This window comes from Dipodomys spectabilis, unplaced genomic scaffold (assembly GCF_019054845.1).
Source record: "Dipodomys spectabilis isolate Male_0828 unplaced genomic scaffold, ASM1905484v1 ptg000051l, whole genome shotgun sequence".
In the NCBI taxonomy this organism is placed as follows: domain Eukaryota; kingdom Metazoa; phylum Chordata; class Mammalia; order Rodentia; family Heteromyidae; genus Dipodomys; species Dipodomys spectabilis.
In genome coordinates, this window is record NW_024870728.1 from 12,558,559 (window position 1) to 12,572,327 (window position 13,769).

General features: G+C 53.1%; 2 protein-coding genes across 2 annotated transcripts; one reads left to right on the top strand and one right to left on the bottom strand.

The window, feature by feature from the left end:
• The first annotated feature begins 152 nt into the window (after positions 1–152).
• On the top strand, positions 153–8,679 carry LOC122107369 (angio associated migratory cell protein). The gene is made up of 11 exons (XM_042679043.1): positions 153–388; positions 857–1,012; positions 2,716–2,835; positions 4,113–4,252; positions 4,476–4,620; positions 4,833–4,916; positions 5,012–5,127; positions 6,880–6,983; positions 7,126–7,216; positions 7,415–7,569; positions 8,170–8,679. The coding sequence occupies exons 1-11, from the start codon at positions 268–270 to the stop codon at positions 8,243–8,245; spliced, it is 1,308 nt and encodes a 435-aa protein (XP_042534977.1). The 5' UTR covers positions 153–267; the 3' UTR covers positions 8,246–8,679.
• Positions 8,680–8,785: 106 nt separating this feature from the next.
• Positions 8,786–11,549, bottom strand: Gpbar1 (G protein-coupled bile acid receptor 1). The gene is made up of 2 exons (XM_042679044.1): positions 11,389–11,549; positions 8,786–10,093 (listed from the first exon to the last, which is right to left on the bottom strand). Exon 2 carries the CDS (start codon positions 10,046–10,048, stop codon positions 9,062–9,064), a length of 987 nt encoding a protein of 328 aa, XP_042534978.1. The 5' UTR covers positions 10,049–10,093; positions 11,389–11,549; the 3' UTR covers positions 8,786–9,061.
• Positions 11,550–13,769: the final 2,220 nt, after the last annotated feature.

The window sequence follows — 13,769 nt, forward strand, 5'->3', positions numbered from 1 at the left end:
TTTCCCTCCTGTTGGGGGCGGGGCCAGGTTGGGCGGAGCTTGGGCTCTCCCGCCACGCCCCTGCCCCGTCTCCCAGCTCTGCCCTGTGATTGGTGGTTTCGCTAATTCACCACAATTTCCATTGGAGGGACGGTCGTCGCTCTTTCTGCCGGGAGTCGCCGACTCCTACTTCCTCCTGGGAGGAGGGGCTCGAGTTCCGCGTCGTCGCGCAGAGCTGACTCTGGGAGGCGTTTGGGCCCAGAGAAGTGGTTCGGCTGCTTGCGCCGCATGGAGTCCGAATCGGAAAGCGGGGCCGCCGCTGACACCCCTCCGTTGGAGACCCTAAGCTTTCATGGTGATGAAGAGATTATCGAAGTGGTAGAACTGGATCCCGGCCCGCCGGACCCGGGTGAGAACTGCCGCTGCCCAGGCCACGGGATAGGAGGCGCTCACCCCTGGCCTCTGACCCCTGCTTCTTCTCCCCCCCCCCGCCCCCCCCCACTCACCCCACCGGTCATTCCCACCGACATTGCTCCCCTTGCCTCCCTCCCCTACCCCCACACTTAGTTTTCAGGCCTGGCGGGGTGGGGGTTCCCTGACGCCTCCCCTGGCCCGTCCCCTCACACACCCCCTTCCCATCATGCCCTCCGTCCTCTCTTCCCACCCGGTCGCCGGCCAACCCCGGGTTTTCAGATCTCGCCTGCCCCCTCCTGCCTCACCAACCCCCTTTTCCTGCCCTCTCCTCACTACACTCCCTCTGACCCATTCCACCGTACCCTCTGGCCATACGACTCATCCCAGCCTCGTCCTCCTTCCGCTTCTCCCATCTTTCTTAATGCCTTTCGAGCTCCATCTTTTAACGCTGTTCTCCAAGCAGATGATTTGGCTCAAGAGATGGAAGATGTGGACTTCGAAGAAGAGGAAGAAGAGGAAGAGGGCAATGAGGAGGGTTGGGTCCTGGAACCCCAGGAAGGGGTGGTCGGCAGCATGGAGGGCCCTGATGACAGCGAGGTGACCTTTGCATTGCACTCAGGTGGGCATTGAGAATCATGAGACAGTGTTGGGGAAAGATGCTGCCCGGTCTTGCTGGCCGTATCTCACAGTAGGTAGGCATTGTGGCCAAATGGCTTAATAAGTTTGACATGGAGTTGAGACACAGGTTGAAATTCTATCACTGCTAATTGCCTTTACTAACCTTTCTGGCTCTGTTTTCATTAAAAAAATAAATAAATAAAGTTGGGCTGGGAAGGTGGCTCAGTGGTAGAGCGCTTGCCTTGCATGCATGAGCCCCTGGGTTCGATTCCTCAGCACCACATAAGCAGAAAAAGCCAGAAGTAGCACTGTGGCTCAAGTGCTAGAGTGCTATCCTTGAGCTGAAGAGCTGAGGGACAGTGCTTAGGCCCAGAGTTCAGGCCCCATGACCAATTTTTTAAAAAAAAGTTATCTTTAATGAAAAGTAACCAGAGTGGCAATTAGAGACAGTTTACACTAAAACAAATGCACCTGTGTGTGTTTGGTAGCACTGGGTATATGAACTCAGAGCATCCTGCTTGATAGGCAGATGCTATGTCACTTGAGCACACAAGCACACTCGGTCACCATTCCTGGGGCTTGAACTCAGGAGCTGCGCATTGTCCTTGAGCTTTTTTTTTTGCTTTCCTTTTTTGCTCAAGGCTAGCACTTTACCACTTGAGCCACAGCTACACTTCTTTTTTGTAGTTTATTGGAGATCAGAGTCTTATGGATTTTCCTGCCTGGGCTGGGTTTGAACCATGATCCAGTTCTCAGACTTCAGCCTCCTGAGTAGCTAGGATTATAGGCATGAACCACTGGTGCCCAGCTAAAGTTGTGTCCCTCCCTCCCCCCCCCCCCTTTGTGTTATTATCCTTATTTTACAAAGAGAAGAAAGAGGCTCTATGCATTGAATAAGTTGCTCAGCTTCATGGGACTGGAACTTTGTTTTTCTGGCAGCACCTGGCTTTGTGGGGTTTTTTTTTGTTTGTTTTGTTTTTTGGGTCCAGTCGTGGGCCTGAACTCTGGGCCTGGGCACTGTCCCTCAGCTGTTCATTTCAAGGCTAGTGCTCTACCACTTGAGCCACAGTGCTACTTCCTACTTTTTTTTTTTCTGCTTATGTGGTGCTGAGGAATTGAACCCAGGGCCTCATGAATGCAAGGCAAGCGCTCTACCTCTGAGCCACCTTCCCAGCCCAGGATTTGTGTTTTTTTGAGACAGTCTTGTTACTATAGCCCGGCTAACTTGGAACTCACCATCTTCTTGCCTCAGTCTCCCTGATAAGATTACAGGAGTATACTACCACATCTAGCTAAAAATGCTACTAGATTTGAGCATATTTTATGTAATTTTCACGAACAATAGCTTATAGAAGAATCCAGTAACATGATGTTCTTCTCATTCTGTTCATACCTAGCCTAGTAACAGTTTATGCCAAGAGCCATAAATTTGCACATTTGTGACTACCTCTTGTCCCTGGCCTCAGATAGGGTGATGAGGGAGGAGCAGATGGATCTTCCCTGAGAAGGATTTGAGTTTAGTAGGCTTGGGGAAGAATTTCTCCCAACAACCTGCTGCTTGAAACCCAGAAGAACTTGGATGTACCCTTCTTTTTCAGTGGGAAGGATAATACTTTGGGTGAAAAGAGGCGGGCTTCCCGGGGTTCTGGGGGACAGAACTCTAGGTGGTAGCCTTGTCCACTTATGGAATATTTATTGGGACAGCATCTGTGTTTTGTGTGAGCCTGGACCCCAAGACCAACACCTTGGCAGTGACGGGGGGTGAAGATGACAAAGCCTTTGTGTGGAGGCTGAGTGACGGGGAACTGCTATTTGAGTGTGCAGGTGAGTGGGTTTGTGTTCCGTTAGACATAGTTTAGGGGGTGACCTGAGTGACTAAGTATCTGGCAGCTCTTTTTTAATCTCTGTCTTGTGCTAGCTCTAGGCTGGGCTGTAGGAACACAGGAAGATTAATAATGGGACTGGGAATGTGGCTTAGTGGTAGAGTGCTTGCCTAGCATGCATGAAGCCCTGGGTTCAATTCCTCAGTACCACATAAACAGAAAAAGCTGGAAGTGGTGCTGTGGCTCAAGTGGTAGAGTGCTGGCCTTGAGCAAAAGAAGCTCATCGACAGTGCTCAGGCACTGAGTTCAAGCCTCAGGACTGAAAAAAAAAAGATTAATAATGTGTAGATTCTGGTACAGGAGGTGCTAATTGGCCGATGGAGTTTAGGAAAGACTGAGAAGTGGTGACACTGATGTAGGACTTAATGGGCCGAGGGAAGGAAAAATGTGAGGATTTCAGGCAGAGGCTCAGAAGGCACAGAAGTATGGAATGGCACCGGAGGCCTGGGCTTTTGACTGGCTGGGGACAAGCATCAGTGTCTCTTCTGGGAAGATGTGGGATGTGGTTGGTTCCTAGAGCTACAGTGAGTTTGGGGGCTGTGACCACTTTTTCCTAGCTGGTCTTTTTAGGAGGCCATCCACCCAGGGCATGTGTTTCCAACATTAGGTATTCTATTGCTTTCTTGACTTTTTCTTTTTTGGGGATGGGGGGGTGGGGGGAGTTGTTCATGGGGCTTGAACTCTAGGCCTAAGTGCTGTCCCTCAGCTCTTTAGCTCAAGGCTAGCCTTTTAACACTTGAGCCACAGTGCCACTTCTGGTTTTCTGAGTGGTTAATTGGAGATCAGAGTCTCATGGACTTTGCTGCCCGGGCTGGCTTTGAACCAAGATCCTCAAATTTCAGCCTCCTGAGTAGCTAGGATTATAGGTGTGAGCCATCAGTGCCCAGCTTACTTACCTTTTACACATTTTTTTTTTTTTTTTTTGGTTGGTAGTGGGGCTTGACTCTGGTCCCTCAACTCTTCAGCTCAAGGTGAACACTCTACCAATTGAGCCACAGTGTCACTTCCAGTTTTCTGAGTGGTTTATTGGAAATAAGAGTCTCATAGCCTTTCCTGGCGGGAATGGCTTTGAAGGGTGATACTCAGGTCTTAGCCTCCTTAGTAGCTAGGATTACAGGTGCCCGGCTACACGTTTTTTTTGTTTTGTTTGTTTTTGAGACAGGATTGTTTGATAGCCCAAGCTGGCCTTGAACTCTATCTGCCTGTTTTTCTTTTCAGGCCATAAAGACTCTGTGACTTGTGCTGGTTTCAGCCATGATTCCACCCTAGTGGCTACAGGAGACATGAGTGGTCTCTTAAAAGTGTGGCAGGTAGACACCAAGGAGGAAGTCTGGTCCTTTGAAGCAGGAGACCTGGAGGTGAGAGCTTCCCAGTGGGATTCAATGCCTGGGACCTCGGGTAGGGTGAGAGCTGTGGGAGCCAGTCCTTCCTACACTGGACAAGCCTGCTCTGAGCCAGCACACCCAATGGCATAGCACGAATGTCTGCACATATGACCAGGAAGTTCCTAAGATCCCTACAAACAGGAAAATGGATAGGGCTCATGGTGGCTCCTCACTGCCGACCATCCTCCCTTCACAGTGGATGGAGTGGCACCCTCGGGCACCTGTCCTGCTGGCCGGCACAGCTGATGGCAACACCTGGATGTGGAAGGTCCCGAATGGTGACTGCAAGACCTTTCAGGGCCCCAACTGCCCAGCCACCTGTGGCCGCGTCCTCCCCGATGGTGAGGGGCTGCTGCCCTGGGTTTGCCTTCCTCGGTGCATAGTAGACTCTGGTATCACACATCCCTCTTATGGCTAGTGGGCTGCCATAGGCCTGCAGTTAGGCCACAAGCCACCCGTGCCCTTACCTGACTCTCCCGGAGAGTGTGGGTGCTTTTATGCTCCTTCCCTTCCTCCGCCCTCTTGTGTTGAGAGTGCACCCTCTGGCCCTTAGGGAAGAGAGCTGTGGTAGGCTATGAAGATGGTACCATCCGGATTTGGGACCTGAAGCAGGGAAACCCCATCCACGTGCTGAAAGGTATCAGAGGTGCAGGGAGGTGTTCACAGGCTTTTTGAGGAGGCCTGAGAACCAGGTTCAGGACTCAGAGCCTGACCTGTTGTGCTCCATCCTAGGCACCGAGGGTCACCAGGGTCCTCTGACTTGTGTTGCCACCAACCAAGACGGTAGCCTGATTCTAACTGGCTCGGTGGACTGCCAGGCCAAGCTGGTCAGTGCCACCACTGGCAAGGTGAGTGGACCTGGGCCCTGGCTAGGGGCCTCTGCTTTCCTTTTTCTTTTTCTTGGTGGTACGTGGTAAGCGGGGTACGGGGGTGGGGGTTGGGGGGGAGGGGGGGACTTAAACTCAGGGCCTCCTGACAGCAAGGCAGGTGCTCTACCACTAGAGCCACACATACCCCAGCCCTTTTGCTTTAGTTAGTAAACATAAGGTCTTGAGTTTTTTCCAAACTGGCCTAAACTCAATCTTCCTATTTACTCTTCCTGGGTCTCTGGGGTGATGAGTATATACTACCACATCCAGTCTTTCTTACTTTTTTGCTTGGACTGGCCTTGAACCTCAGTCTTACTCATTTCTGCCTCACAGGTAGTGTCTTTTCCTAGCCCTTTCTCCCCCCCCCCCCCCCCCCCCCCCCCCAGTATACTGAGGTTTGAACTCAAGAGTTTTGTGCTTGCCAGACAGAATGGTCCTTTTATCACTTGAGCTACTACTTATTCTTCTGGTCTTTATTGCTCTTTCTTTCTCTTTCTTTCTTTCTCTCTGTCTGTCTGTTGAACTCTGGGCCTGGGCGCTGTCCCTGAGCTCTTCAGCTAGTGCTAGTGCTAGGCTAGTGCTCTACCACTTGAGCCACAGTGCCACTTCTGGTTTTCTGGTGGTTTATTGGAGATAAGAGTCTCACAGACTTTACTGAATGGGCTGGCTTTGAACGGAGATCCTCAGATCTCAGCCTCCTGAGTAGCTAGGATTACAGGTGTGAGCCACCGGCTCCTGGCTTGCTTTATTTTTCATTTAGTGTTGGGCACTTGAAACCTAGGGTTGATATTGGACCATGATCTTCCTATTTAATGCCTCCCACATAGCTGGAACCAGAGGCATGGGCCACTACATGTGCCTTGTTTATTTAGATGGGATATTGATAACTTTTTGCTTGTACTGACCCAGAACTGCCTCCTTCCCAATTTCCATCTCCTGAGTAGCTGGATTACAGACATGTGCCACCACATCTGGTAATTTTCTGGATTTTTATTTTATTTTTTTTAGACAAGGTCTCCTTGTATATTCCAGGCTGGTCTGGAACACACCTAGAACACTGTGACCTGCACTGCCCCAAGTGCTGGAATTCTAGGTGCATGCCATCATGTCCAGCTCAAATAATGCTGGACATTAACTAGTTCACTGCTTTTTTTTTGGCAGTCCTAGAGCTTGAACTCAGGGCTTGAGTACTTTTACAACTTGAGCCAGAGCAGCATTTCTGGCTTTTTCTGTTTATGTGGTCAGACCCAGGCCTTCATGCATTCGAGGCAAGCACTCTACCACTAAGCCATATTCCCAGCCCACTTTTTTTGGGGGGTGGGGGGGGAGGTGGCGGTGAGTCTGGTTGTGGGGCCTGAACTCTGGGCCTGGGCGCTATCCCTCAGCTCTTCAGCTCAAGGCTAGCACTCTACCACTTGAGCCACAGTGCCACTTCCAGCTTTTTTCTTTTTGCTTATGTGGTGCTGAGGAATTGAACCCAGGGCCTCATGCATGCAAGGCAAGCGCTCTACCACTGAGCCACCTTCCCAGCCCACTTTTCTTTTTTCTTTTTCCTTCTCCATTTTTTGGTGGTGCTTGGGCTGAAACACCATGTGCTTGTTGGCAAGTGCTTTACCACCAAGCTGTATCTCCAGCCCCAGCCCTTCCTTTCTTGTTCCCTCTCTGCTGCCTTTCTTCTGGAGGGGACCAGGAGGAACCCAAGTCCCCTCTGATCTTTTCTCTTGTTGATAGGTGGTGGGCGTGTTTAGACCTGAGTCTGTGGCCTCCCAGCCCAGTCTGGTCGAGGGGGAGGAGAGTGAGTCCAACTCCGTGGAGTCCCTGGGCTTCTGCAGTGTGTAAGTGCCAATCAGGGCCCCTCTCCTGGATACCCCAAGGGTGGGAAGAGAAGGCGTGTGGTGGGGCCTGGCCTGGGGGACCAAGAAGGAGGGAAGGTGAGTACAGGGTTTCAGGAACCTTGCTGGTCTGTTTACTTCCCAGGATGCCTCTGGCTGCTGTTGGCTACTTAGATGGAACCCTGGCCATTTATGACCTGTCTACACAGACTCTCAGGCATCAGTGTCAGCATCAGGTAGGATGGTGGCTGCCAGGTTCCCAGTGTCTATGATCATGGCTGAAGGGAAGCCCAGGCCTTGGGGAGCATCTGCCCCATGCTTGGCTCCTGCATGGTCTTTATGCCTCCCCTGCTCCCACTGGGGAGGTTCCCAGTGGCAGCCGAGGCCTCTGCTGTCTCTTCTGATCTGCCTTCCTCTGTTGTGCCCTGGGGCAGTCCGGCATTGTACAGCTGCTGTGGGAGGCTGGCACTGCTGTGGTGTACACTTGCAGCCTGGATGGCATCGTGCGCCTCTGGGACGCCCGGACCGGCCGTCTGCTCACTGACTATAGGGGACACACGGCCGAGATCCTGGACTTCGCCCTCAGCAAGTAAGCAGAGTGGGCAAGGACTAGGATCTCTGAACAGTTGGAAACGGGTGGCCGAATAGGGTGGCAGGGGTTTCTAGGGAAGCAGAACTCCAAGGCCCAGATATAGCCCATGAGGCAGGAATGCCCGGGAGCCTGGGAAACCTCACTTCTGATCCAGCCCCATGGCCATTCAGTGGTTGACAGTGACTTTCCTGGGGGTCTCCCTCCCTGAGGGTTTCCTCCTCTCATCCCCCAGCCGCTTGTATTTGTCAAAACAGTGCTAGGCACTAGAATAGAGAGTGGGGACCAACTTCTTTAGACCTCTTGTTTCTAAGCTTTCTTCCTTTTCTATTTTTATTTTTTGTGCCAGTCCTCGGGCTTGAACTCAGGGCATGTACACTGTCCCTGAGTTTTTGTGCTCCAGGCTAGTAGTACTCTACCATTTGAGCCACAGCTCCAGTTTTGGCTTTTTTGGTGCTTAATTTGGAGGTGACAGTCTCACAGACTTTCCTGCCCGGGCTAGCTTTGAATAGTGATCCTCAGGCCTCAAGCCTCCTGGGTAGCTACAACTACAGACATGAGCCAGCAATGCCCAGCTGATCCTGTGATTTCTGTCCACAGAGATGCCTCCCTGGTGGTAACTACGTCAGGAGACCACAGAGCAAAAGTATTTTGTGTCCAGAGGCCTGACCGTTAATGGCTGCTGTCTCTGGCGTGGTGTCTGGTGTTGCGGGGGATGAAGGGGGGACTCTCCTCCAGCCCCCTCCTCCACCACCACCACCAGCAGAGGCATGGGGTACAGAGAAAAGAGGGGAGGGGGCTTGGACTACTTTGCAACCCCTTCAACTGACCTGTCCCCTCTCTGTCCTTCTCTTGAGACCCACCCTTGCCCTGGGGCCTCCCTCCCTCCCCACCCCTGTCTCCATTGCCCTGCGGGGCCCTTCCGGGGGAGGGCAGACCTCTTTCTCTTTCACTTTCCTTTGCTGGTGTGAGCCATGGGGTCCGTATTTGTATGTGGGGAGTAGGTCTTTGAGGTTCCCGTTCTTTCCCTTCCCACGTCTCAGGGGATGGAAAGGAGGAAGAGATACTAGTTAAAGATTTTAAAAATGTAAATAAAATATACTTCCCAGAGGCAGTGTCTGTGTGGATTTTGTGGTGGCTAGATAAGGAGGAACTAACAAAGGCCATGTCAGGTTGAGTCTCCCTATTCCCTCTCCACCCAGTCTCCCAGCACATGGCCTCCTATCAAGATGCGTCAGCATCCTCCCCAGGTAAGTGGCAGGGCCTTGCTTCTGTGGAGGTGGTATATCTCCCTTGGCACATGATCTGTCTTTAGCTTCTTTCCACGGGCTGTTCCCCATGCCCCCATTTCTGAGATAGCTGCTAAGGACTGTAGGTGGCCAGAGGCGTTTTATTCAGTCTGAGTGGGCTCAAATAGGGGCAGGGCCTTTGATCCAAGAGAAGCACAGGAAGAAGCTTTGTGGCGGAGATGGATGAACATTGGTCGTCCCCTCTAGTTCAACTCCACCCTGCTTTGAGCACTGGTGCGGTAGGCGGTGCTGGGGCCTGGACTGTCCCTGGAGGTTGTTCTTTGCAGCATCCGTAGCCATCTTTGGACAGCCAGCCTCCATGGGGCTGTGTAGCGCTGGTCACCCAGACCCATGGCTACTGGCACAGCTGCTGCACTGGCACTGCCCAGTGAGATGAGGGACAGCAGAGTCCCAGGTCCCAGGGGTGGGCGATGCTCATAGGCCAATACTGACAAGAGCAGAGTGGCCACGTAGGGTCCCCAGCACAGCACAAATAGCAGCGTGGCTCCAGCCTGTGCCCTAGCCTGTCTCCAGGTGAGGGCCCGGGCAAGGGTGGAGGGTGCATTACGGCACACTGCCCGCTCCAATCGGCAGATGTCCTGCAGTTGGCGGTGGGCAGCTACCAGCACACGGGCAGAGAGGAGGGCAGCAGCCCCCACAGCCGGCAGCAGGAGACCATAGACCTCCAGGTAGAGGTAGGGGGCCGGGAAGACAGATTGGGAGCTGCAGTTGGCACCAGGGCTCCAGTGGTTCCACCCCAGGGCAGGCAGGCTGGTAAAGAGCAGGGGGCCTATCCAGGTGAGGAGCAGGGCCAGCTTCTTGCCCCCATGTGGTCGCAGTGGCTGCAGCACTGTCACGTAACGCTCTCCATGCACCAGCAGCAGATTGGCAAGCAGGGAGAGGAAGGAGAAGTTGGGACCCAAAAAGAGGAGGAGGCAGGACCAGTAGCCCCGACGACTCTGGTTCCACAGGCCTGGCAGCATGGGCAACGCCAGGCCCGTGAGCAGCCCAGCCAGTAACAGGCTCAGGAAAAAGCAGCCAGCAGGTGGGCTGCGCAGGTGGCGGTCTCGGACTATGCCCAGGGCCAGAAGCAGGTTGGCGGCAACAATGAGGCTTGCCAGGGCCAGGGAGAGTCCCAGGGCGCCTGTGGGAATGGGGCCAGGTATGTCCCCGGTGCTGTTAGATGTCATCTTGGGCTGTGGGGTCGGGGAGGGCTGGCGCTGCAGCTGGCATGCCTGTATTGGGGAGGGGAAAAAGTTTACAATGGAGTGCTACTATTCCTGTCAGGACAGTAGCCTGCACGGTGATTGAGAGGCTGCAAGCCCATGGACTGTGGGCCACAGTGACTCTATGCTTAAAAAGTCGTAGTTTTGGTTTCTCTTGGAAGTCAGGTCTGGCAACACCCACACTCTGTATGGTGGCTGCCATTTGGGCCATTCCTACCATCCGTGGTAGGCAGTTTTACCTAGTCCTGTCTGCCTGGTCTCTGGGCAGCTGTGTTTATGCCTTTGTTTATAGACTGAAAGGCAAACACATTTTGTCCCTCTGTCCCACTCACAGAGATCTCATGCTAATCCAAAATAGAGGACAGGGGTTAGCTGGTATGGAGTCACTGGGGGAGATGCCTGTGAGCTTCATCTGGAGCCAGAGCAGGTGCCCTGTCCCCTCCCCCTCCCTCCCTCCCCACTTGCAGCCTGTTACAGCTCAGTGAGCAGCCTCCGGGTAGGACTTCCAGCCCATAAACTTGACTCGTTCCACGCTGGCAACAGGCCCTTCCTTCCTGGGAACTCGGGGAGTAGGGGGAAAGAGGGTGGGGAGATGCTTGGCAGTAAAGGGATACCAGCGGCTAGGAATGGACCCTGCAGGCGCTGGGGGTGGGCTCGGGACAGGGAGGAGGAGCTAGAGGGCAGCGCCTGGCCTCTGGCTCTGATCTGTCTCTGCCCCTTCATTTGGTTCCTTGGTCTCAATCCCCCCAGCTGGGGGCTCAGGGAGAGGGGGTCCTGCCTCTGTCAATAGGGGAGCAGTTGCTGTTGCTAGGGCCAGGGTCACTAAGGAAGTATTCCTTCTTCCCCTCCCTGGGGTGAGAGAATCAACCCCATGGCCACCGTGAGGGAAGGGAGATGCTCCCCTTTCCTTCCCACGATCTCCAGGCCCTGAATGGAGACTGCCCTTCCCCCTCCCCTCCGCCCCGTCCCCAGCCCATTTCCTCTTCCTCAGTCTCCCCCAAAGTCCTCCACCCAGGACATCTTTCCTTCTCCAACAACCCCCAGTTTCTCTTCCTCTTTTTCCCTGCCATTCTGTGTATTAAACACCACAAGACATGATCTGTTACTCCACACCAGGCCTGATCTGGAGATCCCTAGTCCTACCCTAGGGATGGGTCCCCTGTACCTTCTCCCTCGGAGTAGCAGGTGAGGCAGGGATCAGCCCCCAAGTATGATGTTTTGGGGTGTGGGTTGTGCCACCCACACACCCTGGTTGCTTGAACCACAGCAGGGATGGGGAGGAAGGGGAGAGAGTAGCTACTCACATGTCTGTTGGAGACAGGTGGCGCTTGCCAGCCTGGGGTGTCTGAGTGTCAGGGAGTCACAGCAGCTGGGCTTGCAGGGCTTCAAACTGTGTCTGGTGTCCTGGCCAACGAGTACAAGTTGCCTCCCCTCTGGGTACAGGAGGGCTGCTCAAGCTCTGCCCCAGCCTGGATTCCCAGAGGGATGGAGGACTGAAGTTAGCTGGCGGATCTCAGCGTTGGCCCCGCCCTGGGGGAGGGGCCAGGCACATCCTGAGTTGCAGCTACTGAGAGGCACAGCTGTATTTTACTGCCTCCTTAGCTCTCTGTGCTAGTGACCTCCTTCCCAGCTGCCAGCCAACACTGGGCCACCTAAGTGGTGGCTTTCTTCCCTCTGGAAGTCTTCTCGCCCACCACTGCCCAGCTAATCTGGGAAATGCATCCCAGTTAATGAAAAATGATTGACTCTACCCCTCCACACCTCCAGCTATTATATGTACATTCTACGACGATTACACCCTAAAGCAACCAGTGAACTGCACAGCCAGCTCCAAACTTTGATGGCACATCAAAGGGTAGTGTGTGTGTGTGTGTGTGTGTGTGTGTGTGTGTGTGTGTGTGTGTGTTGGTATTGCTTGGAGGTCTGGAGCCTGGGGAAATTCACTGTCTTCCATCACATTATAATGTTAGCTTTCCCTTTCTGAATCTGGGGGTCACCTGTACTTTCCTCAACTGCTTTGCAAGTTAAGTTCTGGACTATGTATAAGTTAGAAATAGCTTTGAGGATGTGATTCCCTTCCCCTGTACCCCCCATCAGTACTGGGGTTTGAATTCATGGTCTCATGCTTGCGGGGCAGGGGCTCTATCATATAAACTGCTAGCTTGTTTTACTTTTTTTTTGGTGCCAGTAGTGGAGCTTGAACTCCTTGCCTTATACTCTCACTATGCCTTTGTGTGTGTGTGTGTGTGTGTGCGTGTGCACGCGCACGTGTGCGCGCACACTGCTCCTAGGGCTTGAACTGAGCATCTGGGTGCTGTTCCTGAGCATTGTGCTCAAGGCTGGGGCTCTACAACCTGGGCCACAACTCTACTTCTAGTTTTTTGGATGTTTAACTGGAGATAAAAGTCTCATGGAGGGGCTGGGAAGGTGGCTCAGTGGTAGAGCACTTGCCTGGCATGCTCAAGGCCCTGGGTTCGATTCCTCAGCACCACATAAGAAAAAAGCCAGAAGTGGAACTGTGGCTCAAGTGGTAGAGTGCTAGCCTTGAGCTGAAGAGCTGAGGGACAGCGTCCAGACCCAGAGTTCAGGCCCCACGACTGGACCCCCCCCCCCCCAAAAAAAAAAAAAAAGTCTCATGGACTTTCCTTCCCAAGCTGGCTTTTGAACTGTGATCCTGAGATTTCAGCCTCTTGAGTAGCTATGATTACACACTAGAGCCACTGGTGCCAGGTTGGCTTTTTCTATTATGATTGGTGCTCTATTACTTGAGCCTACTTCCACCTCCAGGTTGTGCTGGTTAATTTTTCTTTTTTAATCGGTCATGGGGCTTCAACTCTGGGCCTGGGAGCTGTCCCTCAGCTCTTCAGCTCAAGGCTAGCACTACCACTAGAGCCACAGGGCCACTTCTGGTTTTCTGAGTGGTTTATTGGAGATAAGAGTCTCACGACCTTTCCTGCCAGGGCTGGCTTTGAACCACAATCCTCAGATCTCAGCCTCCTGAAGTAGCTAGGATTACAGGTGTGAGCCACTGGTTCCCTGCTTATGTGCTGGTTAACTGGAGATACCTCAGATTTGTCTTCCTTAGACTGGCTTCAAACAGCAGTTCTCAGATGTGAGCCACTGGTGTGCAGTGGTTATTATTTTTTTTTGTCAGTTGTGGGGGCTGAACTCTGGGCCTAGGCGCTGTCCCTCAGCTCTTTAGCTCAAGGCTAGCGCTCTTGAGCCACAGTGCCACTTCTGGCATTTTCTGCTTATGTGGTGCTGAAGAATCGAACCCAGGGCCTCATCCATGCAAGGCAAGCACTCTACCACTGAGCCCCCTTCCCAGCCCTGGTTATGTTTTTAGATAGGGTTTTGCTTTGTTCTTAGGCTGGCCTGTATCCCTAGTCCTACTCTAGGGATGGGTCCTCTGTACCTTCTCCCTCAGAGTAGCAGACAAGGCAGGGATCAGCCCCCAGGCACAATGTTTTGGGGTGTGGGTTGTGTCACCCACATAACCTGGTTGCTTGAACCACAGCAGGGATAATTGTGATCCTATCTGTGTTCCCTCACATCGCCCAACCACTGCTTAAGATGGAATCTCAACTTTTTGCATGATCTCATTCTGAGCCATCCTCTCTCTATCCCTCCCTAGTAGCTAGGATCACAGGCTGGAGCCACTATACTCACTGGCAGGATGTGACCT

Coding starts and splice junctions, on each gene's coding strand:
- LOC122107369 (XM_042679043.1), top strand. CDS start 268: ATGGAGTCCGAATCGGAAAGCGGGGCCGCCGCTGACACCCCTCCGTTG. Junction 1,013..2,715: donor GACCTTTGCATTGCACTCAG/GTGGGCATTGAG, acceptor TTATTGGGACAG/CATCTGTGTTTTGTGTGAGC. Junction 4,253..4,475: donor TTGAAGCAGGAGACCTGGAG/GTGAGAGCTTCC, acceptor CTCCCTTCACAG/TGGATGGAGTGGCACCCTCG.
- Gpbar1 (XM_042679044.1), bottom strand. CDS start 10,048: ATGACATCTAACAGCACCGGGGACATACCTGGCCCCATTCCCACAGGC.